General features: G+C 48.4%; 1 protein-coding gene and 1 long non-coding RNA gene across 6 annotated transcripts in view; one reads left to right on the top strand and one right to left on the bottom strand.

Annotated features, from left to right (window-relative positions):
• LOC140421495 (uncharacterized) overlaps window positions 1–17,017 on the bottom strand; it is a 395,230-nt gene extending 378,213 nt beyond the window's left edge. Inside the window, exons 1-3 of one of the 5 annotated variants that reach the window (XM_072506262.1) lie at window positions 16,909–17,003; window positions 14,017–15,733; window positions 5,358–5,472 (exon numbers count right to left, since the gene is read on the bottom strand). Coding sequence is in view for 1 of the 5 variants with exons in the window: in XM_072506264.1 (XP_072362365.1) it covers window positions 5,358–5,472; window positions 16,909–16,980 (187 nt within the window). In the remaining 4 variants the exon portion in view is untranslated. Of the gene's footprint in view, window positions 1–5,357; window positions 5,473–14,016; window positions 15,975–16,908 lie in introns of all 5 variants that reach the window. The other 4 variants (XM_072506260.1, XM_072506264.1, XM_072506263.1 and 1 more) reach the window with 4 other exon arrangements.
• LOC140421505 (uncharacterized) lies at window positions 16,733–21,263 on the top strand. Its single transcript, XR_011946861.1, has 2 exons — window positions 16,733–17,507; window positions 19,715–21,263. It is a non-coding gene; the product is annotated as an uncharacterized lncRNA (long non-coding RNA).
• Window positions 21,264–24,121: the final 2,858 nt, after the last annotated feature.

Below are 24,121 nucleotides of genomic sequence, written 5' to 3'. Positions count from 1 at the left end.
CATAATCCTGAGCTCCTGATCATTTAATATTTTAATTCCCTGCCCCATTCCCACTCTGTCCTCGGCCTCCTGCACTGCTCCAATAAAGCTCAAAGGAAACTCGAGGAACAGAACCTCATCCTTGATCAGGCAATTTCGGACCTTCCAGACACAACATTCATTTCAGTAATTTCAGATTATAATCATCACTCCGATATTTTCAGACAGTTGGTGCTGGTAACGGTTCTGCTGTTGCCATTTATACCTCACCTGGACCTGTCTTTTATTTCTTCTCTTATCCTATTAGTTTATTTACTTATATCATTGTCTCCCAGTTTTGTCTTGCACCATTATCCCCTCTGTCATTTAATCACTTCAGCCTCACATCCTCCCAAACTGCCCCCTCTGAAATGGCCCAGCAAGCCACTCAGTTCAAGGGCAATTAGGGATGGGCAGCAAATGCCGGCTCAGCCGGCGACACCCTCATCCCAAGAACAAATAAAGGAAAGTCGGCAGTTAGAAAGGCAAATGCAATGTTCGCATTCATTTTAAGAGAGCTACAATACAAGTGCAGGGATGTACTGCCATGGCTCTCATCAGACCACATTTTGAGTATTGTGAGCAGTTTTGGGCCCCGTGTCTAAGGAAGGATGTACTGGCCTTGGAGGGTGTCTGGAGGAGGATCACAAGAATGATCCCTGGAATGAAAGATTTGTCATATGAGGAGCGATTGAGGACTCTGGGTCTGTACTCGATGGAGTTTAGAAGGATGAATGGGAATCTCATTGAAACTTACAGAATACCCAGATAGAGTGGACGTGGAGAAAATGTTTCCACTGGTAGGAGAGATTAGAACCCGAGGGCATAGCCTCAGACTGAAGGGACGATCATTTAAAACTGAGGGGAGGAGGAATTTCTTCAGCCTGAGGGTGGTGAACCTGTGGAACTCTTCGCTGAAGAAGACTGTGGAGGCCAAGTCACATAAACATCGAACTTGATAGTGCAGAAAGACGCCATTTGCCCCATCAAGTATGCACACCGACCCTCTGAAAGAGCACCCTACTCAGAGCCACTCTCCCGCCCTATCCCCTTAACCCCACCTAACCAACACATCCCCGGACACCGAAGGCAATTTAGCATGGGCAATCCACCTAACCTGCACATCTTTGGACTGTGGGAGGAAAGTGGAGCATCCGGAAGAAACCCACGCAGACACGGGGAGAAAGTGCAAACTCCACACAGACAGTGACCCAAGGCTGGAATTAACCTGGGTCCCTGGCACTGTGAGGTAGTAGTGCTAACCATGTGCCACCACGTGATGTCAGTCACTGAGTGTTTTTAAGATAGAGATAGATAGGTACTTGATTAATAAGGGGATCAGGTATTACAGGGAGAAAGCAGGTGAATGGGGATGAGATACATATCAGCCATGATCAAATGGCCTAATTCTGCTGCCTTATCTTTTGTAATTATGGTCTCTTGACTTGTTTAGCCAGGCTCAAACTGTGACACCATTACATTAGCTCTCTCGCTACAAACGGTAAAATGGTCGGTAAGGGACCAACCATGAGAGGAACCCGGGAGGGAGCGAGCAGGCAGTGTATATACCGTATTGTAAATGAATCTAGTTCTTTACTCAGTGTGGATTCTCCAAGTCCTTATTATTATTTTTTTTAATTTAGAGTACCCAATTCATTTTTCCAATTAAGGGGCAGTTTAGCGTGGCCAATCCACTACCCTGCACATCGTTGGGTTGTGGGGGCGAAACCCAAGCAAACGCGGGGAGAATGTGCAAACTCCACATGGACAGTGACCCAGAGCTGGGATCGAACCTGGGAACTTGGTGCCGTGAGGCCACAGTGCTAACCCACTGCGCCACCGTGCTGCCCTACCGTGTCCATATTAAACTTCCCCTGCAAAAGTCACAGAATTAGAAGTGAGATAATCAATCTCTCGCAGACATCATGTCTGTAAACATTTAACCTAGCTTTTCATAATATTACTGCAAAATACAAACTATGAAGTATGACCATTTCTTATATTTATCACGTTCGTCTCCCCCTCTCTTTCCCGGCCTCTGTACTTGTTGATAAACTATTCAATTTCCAAATTCTTCCAGCTTGGATAAAAGGTCACCGGCCTGAAGCATTCACTTTGGTCCTCTGCACAGATGTTGTTTGACCTGCTCCGTGTTTCTACTATTTTCTGTTTTGAGGTCGGATTTCCAGCATCTACAGTATCTGGTTTTTGGGTCACTGTGGATCAGGTTTCTCTCACTGTTCCCTGTTTTTAAAATAAATTTAGAATACCCAATTATTTTTTTTCCAATTAATGGGCAAGTTAGCGTGACCAATCCACCTAACCTGCACATCTTTGGGTTGTGGGGGTGAAACCCACGCAGACATGGGGAGAATGTGCAGACTCCACACGGACAGTGACCCAGGGCCGGGATTTGAAATCGGGTCCTCATGCGCCATAGTCCCAGTGCTAACCACTGCGCCACGTGCCACCCTACTGTTCCCTGTTTAAAGGTGAAGAAGGAGTTTTTCAAGAATGAAACACATGAACTCTCACCCTGTCCAACATGAAACTAAACTCACTGTTAGTTCCTTATCAGTAACAATTTTAAACACAAAGTTTCCAGGCGGGATCGAAGCGGGAATTTCTCATGTAAAGTAAAGGTGATCAACAGCACACTGGGTAATGAGTTTGAATCCCCCCCACCCCCGGACAGAGGGGAACTGCCCATCCACCACCCCCCCCCACCCCGGACAGAGGGGAACTGACCACCCCCCACCCTGGACTGAGGGGAACTGACCATCCCCCCCCCCACCCAGGACAGTGGGGAACTGACCATTCCCCCCTTCCAGGACAGAGGGGAACTGACCATCTCCCCTCCCCCCCACCCTGGACAGAGGGGAACTGACCATCCTCCACACCCCGGACAGAGGGGAACTGACCATTCCCCCCCCCACCCAGGACAGAGGGGAACTGACCATCCCCCCGCTCCCAGGACAGAGGGGAACTGACCACCCCCCCCCCACCCTGGACAGAGGGGAACTGACCATCCCCCCACCCCTGGACAGAGGGGAACTGACCATCCCCCCCCCCACACAGGACAGAGGGGAACTGCCCATCCCCCCGCTCCCAGGACAGAGGGGAACTGACCATCCCCCCCCCACCCCAGACAGAGGGGAACTGACCATCCCCCCGCCCCTGGACAGAGGAGAACTGACCACCCCCCCACCCAGGACAGAGGGGAACTGACCATACCCCCGCTCCCAGGATAGAGGGGAACTGACCATCCCCCACCCACCCTGGACAGAGGGGAACTGACCATCCCCCACCCACCCTGGACAGAGGGGAACTGACCATCCCCCCCCCCCCCACCCTGGACAGAGGGGAACTGACCATCCCCCCACCCCCGGACAGAGGGGAACTGACCATCCCCCCCCCCCCCCCCACCCTGGACAGAGGGGAACTGACCATCCCCCCACCCCCGGACAGAGGGGAACTGACCATCCCCCCCACACAGGACAGAGGGGAACTGACCCCCCCCCCCACCCCGGACAGAGGGGAACTGACACCCCCCACCCCGGACAGAGGGGAATTGACCATCCCCCCCACCCCGGACAGAGGGGAACTGACCATCCCCCCACCCCCGGACAGAGGGGAACTGACCATCCCCCCACCCCCGGAGAGAGGGGAACTGACCATCCCCCCCCCCCCCACCCTGGACAGAGGGGAACTGACCATCCCCCCACCCCCCGACAGAGGGGAACTGACCATCCCCCCCACACAGGACAGAGGGGAACTGACCCCCCCACCCCGGACAGAGGGGAACTGACACCCCCCACCCCGGACAGAGGGGAACTGACCATCCATCTCCAGCTCTAATTCGCAAACACAAAATGCCGCCAAGAATCAGCCAATCAGGCTGAGCCTGTGGCTGCGCCACAACACCCCATTTGCTTTACTAACTACTCTCTCAATATATCTTGCAGATATACAAAATCCTTTTCCTTCACCTCCCGCCTCTATCTCTCTCCTTTCAGAGACCAGGTGGAAGGTTTCCTCCCCGAAGGACAACTTGACCAGAAGTTTGACAAATCTTTCAAACCTTCAGCCTCCATCACCATAAAGCAGCAGTGCGAACCACCGTGCGACCGGAGACTAGGAAGAAGTGATGATGAAAGTTACTGGATTATTGTGAAAACTCAACTGGTTCACCAATGTCCTTCAGGGAGGGAACCTGCCACCTGATCTGGACCTACACAGGACTCTGGCCTCTACGAAAGGAGAGAGATAGAGGTTTGAGGTGAAGGAAAAGGATTTTGTATATCTGCAAGACATATTGAGAGAGTAGTTAGTAAAGCAAATGGGGTGTTGAGCTTCATAAGCAGGAATACTGATAGAAAAACCGGGAAGTGATGCTGAATCTTTATAACGCTCTGGTTAGGTCACATCTCGAGTATTGTGGCCGGATCCGGTAACCAGACTTTAGGAAGGAAGTGAAGATTCTGAGAAGTTGCAGATTTACCAGAATAGTTTGAGCAAAAGAAGCTGAGGGGAGATTTGATTCAGGTTCTCAAGATTCTGACGTGTTTGGATAAGGTAAACGAAACAATCTGGGACAGAGATTTACATTTTTGGATAAGAAATAGAGGGGGATGTGGGGGAGAATATTTTTACACAGTGAGTGATAATGACCCAAAACCTGCTGCCATGAAGGGGTGGAAATAGACACGATGAATAATTTTGAAGGACATTGGAAAGACACTGGAGGGAAATAAAGCTGCAAGGACACGGGATAGAGCAGGAGAATGGGATTGACTGGATTGCTGTAGTGAGCTGGCATGGTTCAATGGGTGGAATGGCCTCCTCTGTACCATTCTGACTCTATGGCTCTTTCCAAGAAATCCTTAAATCCTTACAGTGCAGAAGGAGCCCATTCGGTCCATCGAGTCTATACTGACCCTCTGAAAGAACACCCTACCGAGGCCTACTTTCCCACCCTATTCCCATAACACTACCTCGCCTTTTGTACACAAAGGGACAATTTAGCACGGCCAATCCACCTAACCTACACATTTTTGTGGGAGGTAACCGGAGCACCCGGAGGAAACCCACGCAGACTCGGGAGAATGTGCACAGTCCACACAGCCTTTCCTGTAATTGTACCTTGTAATTTAACTCTGGGCGTTCAGATATCACTCGGGTAAATCTGTGCTACATTCTGTCCTTCCTCAGGTTTGTTGCCCAGAGCTGAACACAGTTCTCCAGGTTTGGCTTAACCAGGGTTTGTGAATCTCGGGGCTTTTCCAGTCACACTGAGACCTGAAATCTTCCCTCACAGACAGAACAGACAAACCTTTTACCTTCCACACCCAGATGCTGCTGAAATTCAGGTTCTGATGAATCGAGTGACTCTGTCAGATCGCGATGTGATGTCTGGTTTGAGTTTCCGTCTGTCAATCCTCCACTTCCAGTATCCTGCAAATGTACAGAAACCATCACCTGTCACAGTTAACTTCTCCGAACAAATGATTCACAGGAGCATCAGAGCAGATTTACGAGATGTAGCCAACAAGCATTCTCGCTGAACTAATTTTATTGTTTACACAAAGTGGCACAGTTCTAACTTTCTGAACACATGCACAGTCACTGTTTAAAGTTTCAATCTGGTATATATAAACACGCACTCTCACCTACCCTTGAAGGCACCGCTTATCTTGTTATTGTCCACTGTCCCTATCTGTTACTGAGACAGCCGTTACCTCCTGTTCCTTGTTATTGAAGCTCGCTGTCCTTGCGAGAACACAGCTGCAAATGCTGCTGACTTGTGCGTTCAGTTTTACAAAGGTCAATTAGAATCTTAGTAACAATCTGTAACCCCGTATCTGTTGTTTTATTCAGTCTGAAACCTCATTCTTAAATCATATTATTACCTTAACATGTACTATTTATTTCCCCTTTACACAGTGCAGGATAGAAATCCACAGCATTCTCTCCACCTGCTCCCTGCTCCAGGATGACCGCTCATGCTCCCTGGTCCAGGATGACCGCTCCTGCTCCCTGGTCCCTGGTCCAGGATGACCGCTCTTGCTCCCTGGTCCAGGATGACCGCTCTTGCTCCCTGGTCCAGGATGACCGCTCCTGCACCCTGGTCCAGGATGACCGCTCCTGCTCCCTGGTCCAGGATGACCGCTCCTGCTCCCTGGTCCAGGATGACCGCTCCTGCTCCCTGGTCCAGGCTGGCCGCTCCTGCTCCCTGGTCCAAGAAGACCGCTCCTGCTCCCTGGTCCAAGATGAACGCTCCTGCTCCCTGGTCCAGGATGACTCCCCTGCTCCCTGGTCCAGGATGGCCGCTCCTGCCTCCTGGTCCAGGATGACCCCTCGTGCTCCCTGGTCCAGCATGACCGCTCCTGCTCCCTTGTCCAGGATGACCGCTCCTGCTCCCTGGTCAAGTTGACCGCTCCTGCTCCCTGGTCCAGGAAGACCGCTCCTGCTCCCTGGTCCAGGATGACCTCTCCTGCTCCCTGGTCCAGGATGACCGCTCCTGCTCCCTGGTCCAGGCTGGCCGCTCCTGCTCCCTGGTCCAAGAAGACCGCTCCTGCTCCCTGGTCCAAGATGAACGCTCCTGCTCCCTGGTCCAGGATGACTCCCCTGCTCCCTGGTCCAGGATGGCCGCTCCTGCTCCCTGGTCCAGGATGACCCCTCGTGCTCCCTGGTCCAGCATGACCGCTCCTGCTCCCTTGTCCAGGATGACCGCTCCTGCTCCCTGGTCAAGTTGACCGCTCCTGCTCCCTGGTCCAGGAAGACCGCTCCTGCTCCCTGGTCCAGGCTGACCGCTCCTGCTCCCTGGTCCAGGATGACCGCTCCTGCTCCCTGGTCCAGGATGACCGCTCATGTTCCCTGGTCCAGGATGACCGCTCCTGCTCCCTGGTCCAGGATGACCGCTCCTGCTCCCTGGTCCAGGATGACTGCTCCTGCTCCCTGGTCCAGGGTGACCGCTCCTGCTCCCTGGTCCAGGATGACCGCTCCTGCTCCCTGGTCCAGGATGACCGCTCCTGCTCCCTGGTCCAGGATAACTGCTCCTGCTCCCTGGTTCAGGATGACCGCTCCTGCTCCAGGATGGCCGCTCCTGCTCCCTGCTGCACATTGACTCTTGTTGTCATCAGCAGTCGCTCGATTCAAGGATGGCGTCTTCTCAGGTTTGTGTGTTTCTGCCCTGGGTCTTCATAAGACTGAACAGAGCTGCAGATTTTTGGACACATGGGGCAGGACATCCCATCAGACAGTGGGATCCAGAGAGCAGAATTTGCTTAATATTCTTTCCTCTGCTGCTGTTCTGCTTCATTAATCAGGCACCTGGGTCTCTACAAACCAGGGTCATGGTTGTCAAATTACCCAGGTCAACGGTAATGCAGTTTGATGGTCACAAAGAACAAAGAAAAGTACAGCACAGGAACAGGCCATTCGGCCCTCCAAGCCTGCACCAACCATGCTGCTCGTCTGAACTAAAAGCCCTTACCCTTCCGGGGACCGTATCCTGCTATTCCCATCCTATTCTTGTATTTTTCAAGATGCTCCTTAAAAGTCACTATCATCCCTGCTTCCACTACCTCCCCCGGCAGCGAGTTCCAGGCTCCCACCACCCTGTGTGTAAACAAATGTGCCTCGTCCATCTTCTTCAAAGCTTGCCCCTCGCACCTTAAACCTATGTTCCCTAGCAATTGACTCTTTCACTCTGAGAAAAAACTTCTGACTATCCATTCTGTCCATGCCCCTCATAATCTTGCAGACTTCGATCAGATCGCACCTCAACCTCCGTCATTCCAGTGAGAACAAACCAAGTTTCTCCAACCGCTCCTCACAGCTAATCCCTCCCTACCAGACAACACGCTGGTAAATCTTTTCTGTATCCTCTCCAAAGGCTTCCCATCCTTCTGGTAGTCTGGCGACCAGAATTGAACTCCATATTCCAAGTGCGGCCTAACTAAGGTTCTATAAAGCTGCAACATGATTTGCCAATTTTTAAACTCAATGCCCCGGCCGACGAAGGTAGCATGTCATATGCCTTTTTGACTACCTTCTCCACCTGTGCTTCCACTTTCAGTGACCTGTGTACCTGTACACCCAGATCCCTCTGCCTATCAATACTCTTGAGGGTTCTGCCATTTACTGTATATTTCCCATCTGTATTAGACCTTCCAAAATGCATTACCTCACGTTTGTCCGGATTAAATTCCATCTGCCAACTTTCCGCCCAAGTCTCCAACCAATCTATATCCTGCTGTATCCTCTAACGGTCCTCATCGCGATCCATAATTCTACTAATCTTTGTGTCACCTGCAAACTCACTAATCAAACCAGTTACATTTTCCTCCAAAACATTAATATATATTACAAACAGCAAAGATCCCAGCACTGATCCCTGAGGCACGCCACTAGTCACAGCTCTCCATCAGAAACGTACCCGTGCACTGCTACCCTGTGTCTTCTCTGACTGAGCCAGTTCTGTATCCATCTTGCCAGCTCACCTCTGATCCAGTGTGACTTCACCTTTTGTACCAGTCTGCCATGAGGGACCTTACAAAGACCTTACTGAACATAGAACATACAGTGCAGAAGGAGGCCATTCAGCCCATCGAGTCCGCACAGACCCACTTAAGCCCTCACTTCCACCCTATCCCCGTAACCGACCCACTTAAGCCCTCACTTCCACCCTATCCCCATAACCGACAAATTAAGCCCTCATTTCCACCCTATCCCAATAACCCCTCCTCACCTTTTTTTTTTGGACACTAAGGGCAATTTAGCATGGCCAATCCACCTAACCTGCATGTCTTGGACTGTGGGAAGAAACCGGAGCACCCGGAGGAAACCCACCCAGACACGGGGAGAGCGTGCAGACTCCGCACAGTGACCCAGCGGGAAATCTAACCTGGGACCTTGGCGCTGTGAAGCCACAGTGCTAGCCACTTGTGCTAACGTGCTGCCTATGTAGTCCTTGTAGACAAATTCCACTGCCCTCCACTCATCAATTATCTTTGTCCCTTCCTCAAAAACTCGATCAAGTTAGTGAGACACGACCTCGCCTTCATAAAACCATGTTGCTTCTCGCTAATATGTCCACTTATTTCCAAGTGGGAATAAATCTTTTCTCAAAAGAATTCTCTCCCATAATTTCCTGCCACTGACGTGTAATTACCTGAATTATCCATGCTACCCTTCTTTTTTTTATTGGGTTTTTGAACAAAGTATATTTGGCGTTATGTACACAGAATATGATATATATATATGTACATATACATAGAAGAGAAGGGCACACAAACATATCACAAAAAAAAGTAACAATAAAAAATCAAATGAAGTAACTGGTAGAGTATTATGCACCAGCTCAACAGCAGCAACTCTGTACAATTGGCAAAATTATTTATAGCACCGAAGTAGGCATCTGTTTGTGTGTGTGTGTGTGGTGGGGGGCGGGGGGGAGACTGGGGAGGTAGATATACACTTGGGTGCCGGAGAAACAATTACAGAGGGCAATACTTGATGGGTCTGGTGTTGGTGTTGTCACTTGCTTCTCCCAGGCGGACTTCGCTGCCAGTATCGTCTCGCGCTCACCTGCGCTTTGGCCATTCCTCCCGTCTTTCACCTGTATACTATCCTTGCTACCCTTCTTTGTTTTTTTTATAAATTTAGAGTACCCAATTCATTTTTTCCAATTAAGGGGCAATTTAGCATGGCCAATCCACCTAACCTGCACATATTTTTGGGTTGTGGGGGTGAAATATATTTTATCAAATAGCTGCAGTGATATCAGAGTGTGGGTGGAGCTGGGCTGTCCATCTTCACTGCAGCTATTTGATAAACACCAGGTTCTTAAAGGTACTCTCACATGACAATCCTGAATTCTCCCTCTGTGTACCTGAACAGGCTCCGGAATGTGCTGACTGGGGGCTTTTCACTGTAACTTCATTGCAGTGTTAATGTAAGACTACTTGTGACAATAAAGATTAGGATTATAAAAAAATGTTCCAGCAAATTTCCATCCCACCCGCGATGATTCTCACGGCCGGAAATATGACCCCAACAAATGGGGTGAAGCCAAATCTTTAAAAGTCAATCTGTATTTCAAATTGTTGCCGTGCTGTCAGAGAAAAGGTTAACTTTGCTGCTTGTTTACAAAAGGGAAGAGGAAACATTCACAAAGCTTCCCACAACTTGTGAGCTCTGAAACATAACTTCAAGGCTGAAGTTTATCTTCAGAGATTGAAACGTTTTGGTGTCTTTTCCAATTGGACCAGTAAATTGTGATTCGCACTGAAAGGTTTACTTTCACTCAGTAATTAGAACATTTCACTTTCTCAGCACTGACACTTCAGATCAAATCCCAATTGTTCTCTTCCCTTGTAGCTGGTGTGTGGAGATTGTAGATCTGTCAGCACAGATACCACACTGTGCTTCTGGATACACTCAGTCTGCAAATAGATGAATCTTTTAAACATCAGCCAAGTGAAGGTCTTCCCCTGACTCTAAGGAGTGAGATGTCCCTGTAGTTGATGCTGTCTCCCTGTCACTGCTGTTTTTTATTGCATCACACATGTTCCGTGGACCAGTCTCACAGCCCAAAAGGGGAGGGCAGGAAGGTGTGACAGTCGATGGGACTTTCTGTGTGTGAGCAGTTCAGCTGGAATTCCATCCTTGCCGGGTGCTTTCTGCTTGCTCAGCAATCAATGGCCTTTTCCAGCTCAAATGATGAGAATTCCTTGTCCAACTCAACCAAGATAGGAAGCTGCAGGAGAGTCAGAGACTGGGAGATGCCCTTCTCACAGGGTGCAGCTCACTGTTGTGTTCAACCCAGCTCCTCCTCACTCCCTCACCATGACTGACACTGAGCATGCTCAGAGCACACACCCACACTGCACCTGCGCACTGGCCTCGTACACTCACTGATCGGGAACTTTCTGCAGCGCGGGGGATTCTGGGTAACACAGCCGCCATAGAGCCATGAGTAAACAGGAAGATTCTATTTCCCAGTCAGCAAAACAGAAGATCCACAGTTAGGCAAGATGCTGGGCATGAAGCACAATGAGAGTTTTGGATACTTTATTTAATACAGAAGCACATTATTCTGATATCGCTTAGACATGGGCACAAGCAGGCTGATCTACAGTATGTACAGTATTTACAACACCTGGGACACGGTAAATCATCGCATCAAATCAGTGATAGATTTGTTTACTGTTCATAATTGTGACTGGGTCACACTCACGATTCATGCAAAATGCAACTCCCCAGGTTTTTTGACCCACTCCCTCCAGACCTGTTTTCACTCCAAGGGTCTTGACACCTGCCTTAGTCTTTATCAAGCCATGATCAGCTCACACTGCCCAACAACCAGCCTCTCCTGCACGGGGGCACAGGGTTTCCATCACCAAATATCTGTCCTGGTCCACGCACATCGACACTACCACCAAGAAAGCACAACAGCACCTATACTTCTTCAGGAAACTAAGGAAGTTTGGCATGTCCGCACTGACTCTTCCCAACTTTTACAGATGCACCATAGAAATCATCCTATCTGGCTGCATCACTGCCTGGTATAGCAACTGCTTGGTCCAAGACCGGAAGAAACTTCAGAGAGTAGTGAACACAGCTCAATCCATCACACGAACCTGCCTCCCATCCATTGATTCTATCCACACCTCCCGCTGTCTTGGGAAAGCGGGCAGCATAATCAATGACCCCTCCCACCCAGCTTACTCACTCTTCCAACTTCTTCCATCAGGCAGGAGACACAAAAGTCTGAGAACACGCAGAAACAGATTCTAAACAGCTTCTTCCCCGCTATTACCACTCCTAAACGACCCTCTTATGGACTGACCTGATTAATACTACACTCCTGTATGCTTCAACCAATGCCTTTGTCTATATATTTACATTGTGTACCTTGGGTTGCCCTATTATGTATTTTCTTTTTAGTTTACTTTCTTTTCATGTACAAAATGATCTGTTTGAGCTGCTCGCAGAATAATACTTTTCACTGTACTTCGGTGCACGTGACAATAAACAAATCCAATCCATATCGAGGGAGTAATCTGCCTCTCTTGCATTGGTGCACTGCATTTCCCTCATAACACAGTGACATAGAAAGGTGACAGCACAAAACAAAGGCACTCAACAAATTGTATCTGTGCCAACTTTCTGCAACAGTCACAATCCCCTGTCCTTGGCCCTGAACTCTGCAGATATTTTTCTCCTCAAAAGATACGAACAGATGAGCAAGGAGCTGGAGTTGGCTATTCAGCCCAGTCTGCTCCACCATTTAATAACCTCATGGCTGATCTGACAGTAACAGATAGTTGTCCAATTCTCTTTTCAAGGCATCAATTGAATCTGCCTCCACCACATTTTCGAGCAGTGCATTCATGATCCCACATGCAGCACAGAATGGTTTTCTTCACATCATAAGACATAGGAGCAGAATTAGGACACACGGCCCATCGAATCTGCTCCGCCAGTAAATCATGGCTGATATTTTTCCCATCTCCATTCTCCTGCTTTCTCCCCATAACCCTTGATCCCCTTATTAATCAAGAACCTATCTATCTCTGTCTTCAAGACACTCAGTGATTTGGCCTCCACGGCATTCTGTGGCAAAGAGTTCCACAGATTCACCACCCTCTGACTGAAGAAATTCTTCCTCATCTGTTTTAATTCCTCCTCATCACCTGAGGAAGGAACTGTGCCCCTGAAGCTAGTGAGTCGAAACAAACCTGTTGGATTTTAACCTGGTGTTGCAAGACTTCTTACTCTGTTTTAAAGGATCGCCCCTTTGGTCTGAGATTGTGTCCTCTGCTTCTAGTTTTCCCTACAAGTGGAAACATCTTCTCCATGTCCTCTCTACCCAGGCCTCGCAGTATCCTGTAAGTTTTAATAAGATCCCCCCATATCCTTCTAAACTCCAACGAGTACAGACCCAGAGTCCTCAACCGTTCCTCATACGACACGCTCTTCATTCCAGGGATCATTCTTGTAAACCTCCTCTGGACCCTTTCCACGGCCAGCACATCCTTACTTAGATACGGGCCCAAAACGGCTCATAATACTCCAAATGGGTCAGATCAGAGCCTTATATAGCCTCAGAGGTACATCCCTTGTCTTGTATTCTAGCCCACTCGACACAAATACATTGCATTTGCCTTCCTAACTGCCGACTGACCCTGCACGTTAACCTGAAGAGAATCTTGAACAAGGTCTCCCAAGTCCCTTCGTGCTTGTGATTTCCTCAGCATTTCACCATTTAGAAAATAGTCTATGCCTGCTTCGAAAGTCCATAACCTCACACTTTTCCACATTGTATTCCATCTGCCACTTCTTTGCCCACTCTCCTAGCCTTGTTCAGCATTGTTTATTATAATCACTTGAAATGGATGCCCTCCATTTATAATCTTGCCCTAAATATGACTTGCTGGATCAAACGTCTATTGCAGATCCTTAGTTTTAATGTGGTCAAGTGCCTTTCCATTTGAGAACTGTTCAATAAAGTTATTAGAATTATTTGTAGCTAGGACAGCACGTGGAGCAGTGGTTAGCACTGGGACTACAGCGCTGAGAACCCGGGTTTGAATCCCGGCCCTGGGTCACTGTCCGTGTGGAGTTTGCACATTCTCCCCATGTCTGCATGGGTTTCACCCCCACAACCCAAAGATGTGCAGGTTAGGTGGATTGGCCAGGCTAAATTACCCCTTAATTGGAGAAAAATAATAATAATTGGGTACTCTGAATTTTTTTTTTTAAAGGATTATTTGTAGTTTCCCCCAGTTTTTTCCATTATCCTGAAGTGACCTTATTTTTATCGGGAGTTAACTGAAGTGTGTTCCTAACCTCTCATTATCTAAATTTCAATTTCCCACCTTTCTGTCCACCTGACCCAGCCCATGGCTTTCTCCCTCATTGTCTGAAACACATCAGCAACTTTTGTATAATCCTGGTGCATACATTTAAGTCTAAATCATTGATATATACCGGAAAATTGTGGAGCCCCACTGGAAACAGACGTCCAGGCATCATTCAGTCCTAGATGTGACTAACAGCAGCAACAACGTCTGAATCCAAACCCTGCTGTTGCCTGTGAACTTGCTGATGCCTGTGCAGGTTGTTTGACTGAGTGAATCTCCTCCCACACACGGAGCAGTTGAACAACCTCTCCCAAGTACCGCTCCCACTTTTGGGTGACACAGTAGCTCAGTGGTTAGCACTGTTGCTTCACAGCTCCAGGGTCCCTGGTTTGATTCCCTGCTTGGGTCACTGTCTGTGCGGAGTCTGCGCGTTGTCCCAGTGTCTGCGTGGGTTTCCTCCGGGTGCTCCGGTTTCCCCCCACAGTCCAAAGATGTGCAGGTTAGATGGATTGGCCATGCTAAATTGCCCTTTCTGTCCAAAAAGGTGAGGTGGGGTAATGGGTTAGGTTGGAGGTATGGGCTTAAGTAAGGTGCTTTTTGCAAGCACTCGATGGGCCAAATGCCCTCCTTTGGCACTGTATATTCTATGATTCTGTTTCAGTGTGAACTCGCTGGTGTTTCAGCAGATTCAGTTTACTTTTAAAGCTCTTCTCAGTCAGAACATTTAAAAGATCTCTGATCAGTATGAACAAGTTGGTGTCTCAGGAGGATTGATGACTGAGTGAATCCCTTCCCACACACGGAGCAGGTGAATGGCCTCTCCCCAGTGTGAGTGCGTTGGTGTCTCAGTAAATTCATTTTACTTTTAAAGCTCTTCTCACAGTCAGCACATTTAAAAGGTTTCTGATCAGTATGAACAAGTTGGTGTCTCAGGAGGATTGATGACCGAGTGAATCCCTTCCCACACATGGAGCAGGTGAATGGCCTCTCCCTGGTGTGAGTGCGTTGATGTGTCAGTAAATCCTTTCTGTGTTTAAAGCTCTTTTCACAGTCAGCACATTTAAACGGTCTCTGGTCAGAGTGAATCTGATGGTGAATCCGGAGGTTTGACAAATCATTAAATCCCTTCCCACATTCCAAACAGATGAACGGCCTCTCCCCAGTGTGAGTGCGTTGATGCAACAGTAAATCCTTTCTGCTTTTAAAGCTCTTTCCACAGTCAGCACATTTAAAAGGTCTCTGATCAGTATGAACAAGTTAGTGTGTCAGGAGGTGGGATGACCGAGTGAATCCCTTCCCACACATGGAGCAGGTGAACAGCCTTTCCCCAGTGTGAATACGTCGATGAGTTTCCAATTCAGAAGGATAATTGAATCCCATCCCACAGTCCCCACATGTCCACGGTTTCATCATAGTTATCGACAAGTGATCAGGTGTAGATGGGATGCAGATTTGAGGTCACTATCAGATCAGCATTGATGTTATTAAATGGTGGAACAGGCTCACGTGGCTGAATGTCCTATTGCTGCTTCTTGATTCCTTTGGTGCGAATGGCCTTATGTCTCTCCAACTTGGATCATCAGTTGAAGCCTGAATATGGTGTCTCCCTAATGTAAATGCTGCAATTTAATTTCATGCTGTGTGATTGGTTAGAGCTCAGTTCCAGCTAACTGTGGAAAATTACTTAGATGTCTGTGTCTCGGTGCTTTTCCAATGACAGTGATTTTTGACATTTTTTCCGAAAGTCAAAACAGACAAACATTTCTCCTTCCACGTTGAAAGGCCGGTCCTGATGAATCAAGTGACTGTCAGATCTCGACATGATGTTTGCATCTGCAAATATTCTGTAAAAGGCGATTACATTGAATTACTGTGAATATATAAGACACAAACAGGCCATTCTGTCACAGATTCTGCTGCTGTCAATACTCGGCACACATCTCTGACTGTCACACCTATCATATCTCAGCCTTTCAGCTGATTTTCGATTCCATTTTCTCTCATGTGCTTGTCCCGTTGCATTTTGAAAACATCTCAGCACCTTCCTCGACTCCTTTCCATGGTAATGAGTTGCACATTCTGAACCTGTGATAAATAAATGTGTCCGTATTTATGACTTGTTTATTAATGGTCACTCTCTCACATCGCCCCTCTCCACAGTACTGATAATTTAAAAGATTTATAGCATGTCACTGCTTCATTTGTTGTTGTCGATAGAAAAAGGGCCCCACTCCATTTAATCTTTCCTGAGAGCTGTAATCTCTCATGTTATAAAAGTAATCACTGTCAATGCAGGATAGAATTCGCAAAGAGACAAACCTTTCTGTTGGGTTCAGTTTGTTGTGTGCAAATTCTCCAATTCTAACCCCCTGTAAAAGGAGTTTACAAAAGCCATCACTGTCAGTCCAGGATAGAAATTCTGAACAGGCAATTCTAGTTTCTCTGTAACATGTTTTCCTCTCGTTCCCCCAAAGCTGTAAATCCCCGTCCCACACACTCTCCCTCCTCCCTGGGCTGAAATCCAAACCCATCTCACCATTTCTTTCCTCCACTCCCAGTTTTCTCCCTCCCTCTCCTCTGCCTGGGTTCAGTTCTCCAGCTCCTGTCTGCAGACTGACAATAAAATATTATCCCCCCCCTTTCCCATCCTCTGATGTGAACCATCCTCCAGTGTCTGAAGCAGGATGGTGCCCGTTAACCTGGGCCTGTTCCCGGGAGGGAGAAGCTCCGCAGCTGCAGACCAGGGAGCTGACAATGATGGTGAAGGGTTTGCTCCAGCTCACAATGCCCGGGGACTGATTGACAGCGGGTTCGGACCAATAGGAAGAGGGGGCAACGCCAGGGCTCTCGCTCCGTCCGCATGCGCCCGGCCACTCGGGCCTGTCTCGGGGAAAAGCCCGAGCAGCTTTCGTTGGATGAACTGCTGTATCGACCTTCGTATTCGGGGCTTCGGACTGCACGGAGTGTTTATGAAGCCTCCAGACCCATCCGCCGGCTCCATCCCTCCCTCATGACTCACCTGATCGAATTTGACCGGCTCAGGATTTCCAACCTCCCGCCTGAATCCTGAGTTGTCATCGGTACTGCGCATGCTCCACCTCACGTCGGAGACCCGGCTCAGCCCCGCCCTTCATTCACTCCAATTGGTTGGAGGACCCACTGCAACCACTCGGTCCTCCAGGCCCACCTCTCTCTTCCTACTGGCCCAGAGCTGCCGTCAATCACTCCCTGGGCCTTGTGAGCTGGAGCATGCGCAGTGCCGATGCTGCACTCGGACGGGAGGTTTCGCCGATCTCCGGTGGAGGCTCCAAACCCCAATAAGGTTTCCGGGCCGGGTTTGCATCGAGCGGCGCGGCAGCTGCGGCCTGCTCCCGGTGACAGGCCTGAGTTAACGGCCGCCGTCTTTATAGAGGCTGCAAACCCGCAGGGGGCAAAACATCAGAGATAGAGTTTGTTGTGAAACCAATGGGATATTGTAAAACAGGAGGTCAGGGTTACAGTCAACAACAACAACTTCTATTTATATAACACCTTTTACATCATAAATCATCCCAGTCAACTTCACAGGAACATTATAAAACAAAGTGAGGCGCCCAGAAACAAAAGGAGGTCAAAGAGGTGAGTTTTAAAGAGAGTCTTAAAGAAGGTAAGTGAGGTGGAGACAGGGAGGTTTAGGGAGAGAATTCAGTGCTTGGGGCCGAGGGAACTTAAAACCATGGCGGAGTAATTATAATCGGGGGGGTGCAAGAGTCCAGGATCAGAGCTGTACAGATATCGCAGGGGGTTGTGGGGCTGGAGGAGATGACAGACACAGGGAGAGATGAGGCCATGGAGGGATTTGAAAACAAGGGTGAGAATTGACTGGGAGCGAATGCAAGTCTCGGAGCACAGGGATCATAGGGGAAAGGAACTTGCTGTGAATTAAGACATGGGTAGCAGATATTTGGATGGATTTAAGTTTATAGAGGTAGAATGTGGGGGAGCCAGGTGTGTAATGGAATTGTCGAATCGGGAGGTGACAAAGGCATGACCGAGGTTTCAGCCCAGGCACACAGACACAAGAGAGAGGCCGGATAATGTAATGTAGGTGGAAACGGGCAGTCTTAGTGATAGCACAGACATGAGTCCAAAGATGTGCAGGTTCGGTGGATTGGCCATGCTAAATTGCCTTAGTGTCCAAAAAGGTTAGGTGGGGTGACTGGGTTATGGGGATAGGGTGGAGGTGTGGGCTCAGGTAGGCAGCCTTCAGGACGTGCAGCAATGCAGTATCGCCAAGCAGAAACTGATAGCCAAGTTCCGCACGCATGGGTACAGCCTCAACCGAGACCTTGGATTCATGTTGTATTACATTCACCCCCTACAATCTGGCCTGGGCTTGCGAAATCCTACCAACTGTTCTCGCTTGAGACAATTCACATCTCTTTAATCTGTGATTATCCCTCTCTCCAGTTGCACCGTCTGGACCTGTAAAGATTTAATTACCTGCAAAGATTTGCATTCAAAGTATCATCTTGCATCATTGAATTTGTCTATACATGTGGTTGTGGAACCCACCTCTTCATTCACCTGAGGATGGAGCTGCGCTCCGAAAGCATGTGATTCGACACAAACCTGTTGGACTTTAACTTGGTGTTGTAATACTTCTTACTGTGCTCACCCCAGTCCAATGCCGGCATCTCCACATCTAGACTAGTAAAGCAGAGAACCAGGCTGAAGCCCTGGGGATCGGGGTTCCACACGGCAGATCAACTCAGCAACCCAATTCAAGGGCAATTCAGGATGGGTGTAAATGAATACTGAAAATGTCAATCGCGTAACTTTTCCACACACACAAATGAATGGGGTTTGATAATGTTTCTGTGCAGTTTTAAACCGAGGGCCTTTAAGCAAACATGATAATCACTACACTACAGAAACAGGGAACAGCACCTTCCAAACCAACAACCACTCCCATCTAATCAGCAGATACCCTTACATCAAGAACACACCAGACACTCCCCGCACACATTGACTGACACACCCACACACTCAGGCATGCAGCCACTACCATCTAGGACAGGAGCAGCAGATATATATTTTTTTATTCAATTTTTGGCGGGATGTGGGCGTCGCTGGCTAGGCCAGCATTTATTACCCATTCCGAGTTTCCCATCAGAAGGTGATGGTGAGTTGCCTTCTTGAAACACTGCTGTCCTTGAGGTGTAGGTACACCCACTGTGCTGTCAGGGACGTAGTTCCAGGATGTTGCCCCAGCGACAGTGAAGGAGCGGTGATATATTTTAATGTCAGGGTGCTGAATGACTTGGTGAACCTCCAGGTGATGGGGTTCCCGGTGTCTGTTGCTCATGTCCTTCTAGATGGTAGTGGTTGTGGGTTTGGAAGGTGCTGTCTAAGGAACCTTGGTGAGTTACTGCAGTGCATCTTGTTGATGATTCACACGGCTGATTGGTTGATTTATTGTCACATGGACCGAAGAACAGTGAAAAGTATTTTTCTGTGGCCAAGGGAACGTACACAGTCCATACATAGTAGACAAAAAGAATAATTGACAAAGAAAATAATTGATTTTATTGTCAGTCTGCAGACAGGAGCTGGAGAATTGAACCCAGGCAGAGGAGAGGGAGGGAGAAAACTGGGAGTGGAGGAAAGAAATGGTGCAGATGGGGAGATGGGTTTGGATTTCAGCCCAGGGAGAGTGTGTGGGAGGGGGATTTACAGCTTTGGGGGAACAAGAGAGGAAAAAATGTTCCAGAGAAACTAGAATTGTCTGTTCAGAATTTATATGCTCCACTGACAGTGATGACGTTTGTAAATTCCTTTTACAGGATATTAGAAAGGAGGATTTACAGATGTGAGACTGAAACTAAACATCATCTGACAGTCACTCAATTCATCAGGACCTGAAAATCCTCAGACTTTGAATGTTGAAGGAGAAACGATTGTCTCTTCTGTCTGTGAGAAACACTTTTAAACATCAGTGTGACTGGAAAGATATTGAGACAAACACACCTGAGTGAGAGTGTTCCAGTGAACTGACTGAGGAAAGAGCTTTAACCAGTTACACAGCCTGAAGAAACATCACGACCATTCACATTGGGGAGAAACCATACATGTGTCCTGTATGTGGAGAAGACTTCAAGCGATCATCCAACTTGGAGAGACACAAGGACACTGGCACCATGGAGAGACCGTGGAAATGTGAGGGATTCAGTTACCCTTCCCTGCTGGAAAACCATTGGCGCAGTCACACTGGGGAGAGGCCATTCACCTGCTCTGTGTGTGGGGAGGGATTCATTCAGTCATCTGGCCTTTGGTCTCACCAGCGGATTCACACTGAGGAAAAGCTATTCATCTGCACCTCCTGTGGAAAGAGGTTCAGGCATTCTTCAGCACTCACTGTACATCAACGCACTAACACTGGGGAGAGGCCGTTCGCCTGCTCCGACTGTGGGAAGGGATTCACTCAGTCATTCCACCTGCTGTCACACCAGCGTGTTCATAGAGGTGAGCGGCCATTCACCTGCTCTGTGTGTGGGAAGGGATTCACCGGATCATCCCACTTGCTGTCACACCAGCGAGTTCACATTAAGGAGAAACCATTCAGCTGCACTTCCTGTGGAAAGAGTTTCAGACAGGCATCCTCCCTCCTTGTACACCAGCGGCTCCATACTGGGGAAAGACCGTTTACTTGCTTTGTGTGTGGGAAGGGATTCACAGTTTTACCCACCCTTCTGAGACACCAGCAAATTCACACTGAAGAGAAACCATTCGGCTGCACCTCCTGTGGAAAGAGTTTCAGGCAGTCATCCAACCTCACTGCTCACCAACACACTCACACTGCGGAGAGACCATTCACATGCTCCGTGTGTGGGAAGGGATTCAATCGGTCGTCCAACCTCACTGCTTAACAGCGCACTCACACTGGGGAGAAACCGTTTACCTGCTCAGTGTGTGGGAATGGATTCGTGAAGTCTTTCAACTTGCTGACACACCAACGCACTCACACTAAGAGACCATTCAACTGCTGTGTGTGTGTGGGAAGGGATTCACTCAGTCACGATGTCTCCAGAGGCATCAGCAAGTTCATAAATGACTGCAGGGGTTGGATTCTGCTGTTGTTGCTGTTGTTTAGTATTGATCATCTGACAATATTTTGTACTTGCTGATGTTAACCCCTATAACCGCTGGAACTTAATCTGCTGAAAATGTCATTTATTGTGGGGGCTACCAGTGGCTATTTTTAAAAGCACCATCTGTGATCTTTCCCCTTCATTCAAGAACTCTCAGCAGAAACCTGTTTAGAATAAATTTCTGAACTTTTGCTTCTATTTTAAATAAATCTTTGGTGTAAAATCTACAATTCAGCATCTGAAAGATCCGACTCCAGGGCTCAAAATATATTTTTTCAATGGCTCTTCTTGAGATTTTCTCGAGAGATGCTCTCTGATTTTCAGGAGTTAATTTTTGGTTTCCATGGTCTCCTTTTCCACTTTCACTGACTCCTTTATTAAGTGATGTAGTCACGCAATCACATTCTCGTCTGTACAAGGGGCTGTTTAGCACAGGGCTAAATCGCTGGCTTTGAAAGCAGACCAAGGCAGGCCAGCAGCACGGTTCAATTCCCGTACCAGCCTCCCCAAACAGGCGCCGGAATGTGGCGACTAGGGGCTTTTCACAGTAACTTCATTGAAGCCTACTTGTGATAATAAGCGATTTTTAAATTTCATTTGTGTTGAGTATTTTTTTAGTTTACTTTTAGTAGATGAGATAGCTCAAATACCAAAGACTGTGTACATATTAAATCTTTTAAATTGGAATCTATAAATTAGGGGCGGGATTCTCCGACCCCCCCCTCCGGGTCGGAGAATCGCCGGGGGTCGCCGTGAATCCAACCCCCACCGCCCTCCAAATTATTCGGCACCCCAAAATTCAGCCCGGCGTGAATCGCGCCGCCCGCCTCGGAGAATAGCGGGGACCGGCGCGACTCAATGGGCCCTGGGGCTGCCATAATTCTCCGGCCCACAATGGGCCGAAGTCCCGCCCGTTTTTTGCCAGTCCCGCCGGCGTAAATTGGAGTAGGTCCTTACCGGCAGGACCTGGCGGCGTGGGCGCCCTCCGGGGTTCGTGGGGGGGCAGGGGGGATCTGGCCCCGGGAGGTGCCCCCACGGTGGCCTGGCCCGCGATCGGGGCCCACCGAAATCCATATACACCACATCAACTGCTTTACCCTCATCCACCTGTTTGGTCACCTTCTCAAAGAACTCTATAAGGTTTGTGAGGCACGACCTACCCTTCACAAAACCGTGTTGACTATCTCTAATCATATTATTCCTTTCCAGGTGATTATACATCCTATCTCTTATAAACCTTTCCAAGATTTTGCCCACAACAGAAGTAAGGCTCACTGGTCTATAGTTACCGGGGTTATGTCTACTCCCCTTCTTGAACAAGGGGACAACATTTTCTATCCTCCAGTCTTCTGGCACTAATCCTGCAGACAAAGATGACTTAATGATCAAGGCCAAAGGCTCAGCAATCTCCTCCCTAGCTTCCCAGAGAATCCTAGGATAAATCCCATCTGGCCCAGGTGACTTATCTATTTTCACACTTTCCAGAATTGCTAACACCTCCTCCTTATGAACCTCAAGCCCTTCTAGTCTAGTAGCCTGAATCTCAGTATTCTCCTCGACAACATTGTCTTTTTCCTGTGTGAATACTGACGAAAAATATTCATTTAGCACCTCTCCTATCTCCTCGGACTCCAAGCACAACTTCCCACTACTGTCCTTGACTGGCCCTACTCTTACCCTAGTCATTCTTTTATTCCTGACATATCTATAGAAAGCTTTAGGGTTATCCTTGATCCTACCTGCCAAAGACTTCTCATGTCCCCTCCTGGCTCTTCTTAGCTCTCTCTTTAGGTCCTTCCTAGCTAACTTGTAACTCTCGAGCACCCTAACTGAACCTTCATGTCTCATCTTTACATAAGTCTACTTCCTCTTGACAAGTGTTTCGACTGCTTTAGTAAACCACGGTTCCCTCACTCGACCACTTCCTCCCTGCCTGACAGGTACATACTTATCAAGGACACGCAGTAGCTGTTCCTTCAACAAGCTCCACATTTCCATTGAGCCCATCCCCTGCAGTTTTCATCTCCATCCGATGTATCCTAAGTCTTGCCTCATCGCATCATAATTGCCTTTCCCCAGATATAACTCTTGCCCTGTGGTATATACCTATCCCTTTCCATCACGAAAGTAAACTTAATCGAATTGTGGTCACTATCACCAAAGTGCTCACCTACTTCCAAATCTAACACCTGTCCTGGTTTATTACCCAGTACCAAATCCAATATAGCCTTGCCTCTCATTGGCCTATCTACATACTGTGTCAGGAAACCCTCCTGCAAACATTGGACAAAAACAGACCCATCTAAAGTACTCGAACTATAGAGTTTCCAGTCAATATTTGGAAAGTTAAAGTCCCCCATAACAACTACCCTGTTGCTTTCGCTCCTGTCCAGAATCATCTTTGCAATCCTTTCCTCTACATCTCTGGAACTTTTCGGAGGCCTATAGAAAACCCCTAACAGGGTGACCTCTCCTTTCCTGTTTCTAACCTCAGCCCATACTACCTCAGTAGACTAGTCCTCATCAAACGTCCTTTCTGCCACCATACTGCCCTTGACTAACAATGCCATCCCTCCCCCTCATTTACCACCTTCCCTGAGCTTACTGAAATATCTAAACCTCGGCACCTGCAACAACCATTCCTGTCCCTGCTCTATCCATGTCTCCGAAATGGCCACAACATCGAAGTCCCAGGTACCAACCCATGCCGCAAGTTCACCCACCTTATTCCGGATGCTCCTGGCATTGAAGAAGACACACTTTAAACCACCTTCCTGCCTGCCGGTACACTCCTGCAACTTTGAAACCCTACTCATGACCTCACTACTCTCAACCTCCTGTATACTGGAGCTACAATTCAGGTTCCCAAGCCCCTGCTGAACTAGTTTAAACCCTCCCGAAGAGCATTAGCAAATTTCCCCCCCAGGATATTGGTACACATCTGGTCCAGGTGCAGACCATCCCGTTTGTAGAGGTCTCACTGACCCCAGAATGAGCCCCAATTATCCAGAAATCTGAAACCCCTCCCTCCTGCACCATCCCTGTAGCCACGTGTTGAACTCCTCTCTCTCCCTATTCCTCGTCTCGCTATCACGTGGCACG

The sequence above is a fragment of the Scyliorhinus torazame genome, chromosome 5 (genome assembly GCF_047496885.1).
Source record: "Scyliorhinus torazame isolate Kashiwa2021f chromosome 5, sScyTor2.1, whole genome shotgun sequence".
Lineage (NCBI taxonomy): Eukaryota > Metazoa > Chordata > Chondrichthyes > Carcharhiniformes > Scyliorhinidae > Scyliorhinus > Scyliorhinus torazame.
This window is presented reverse-complemented; position numbering and strand designations above follow the sequence as displayed.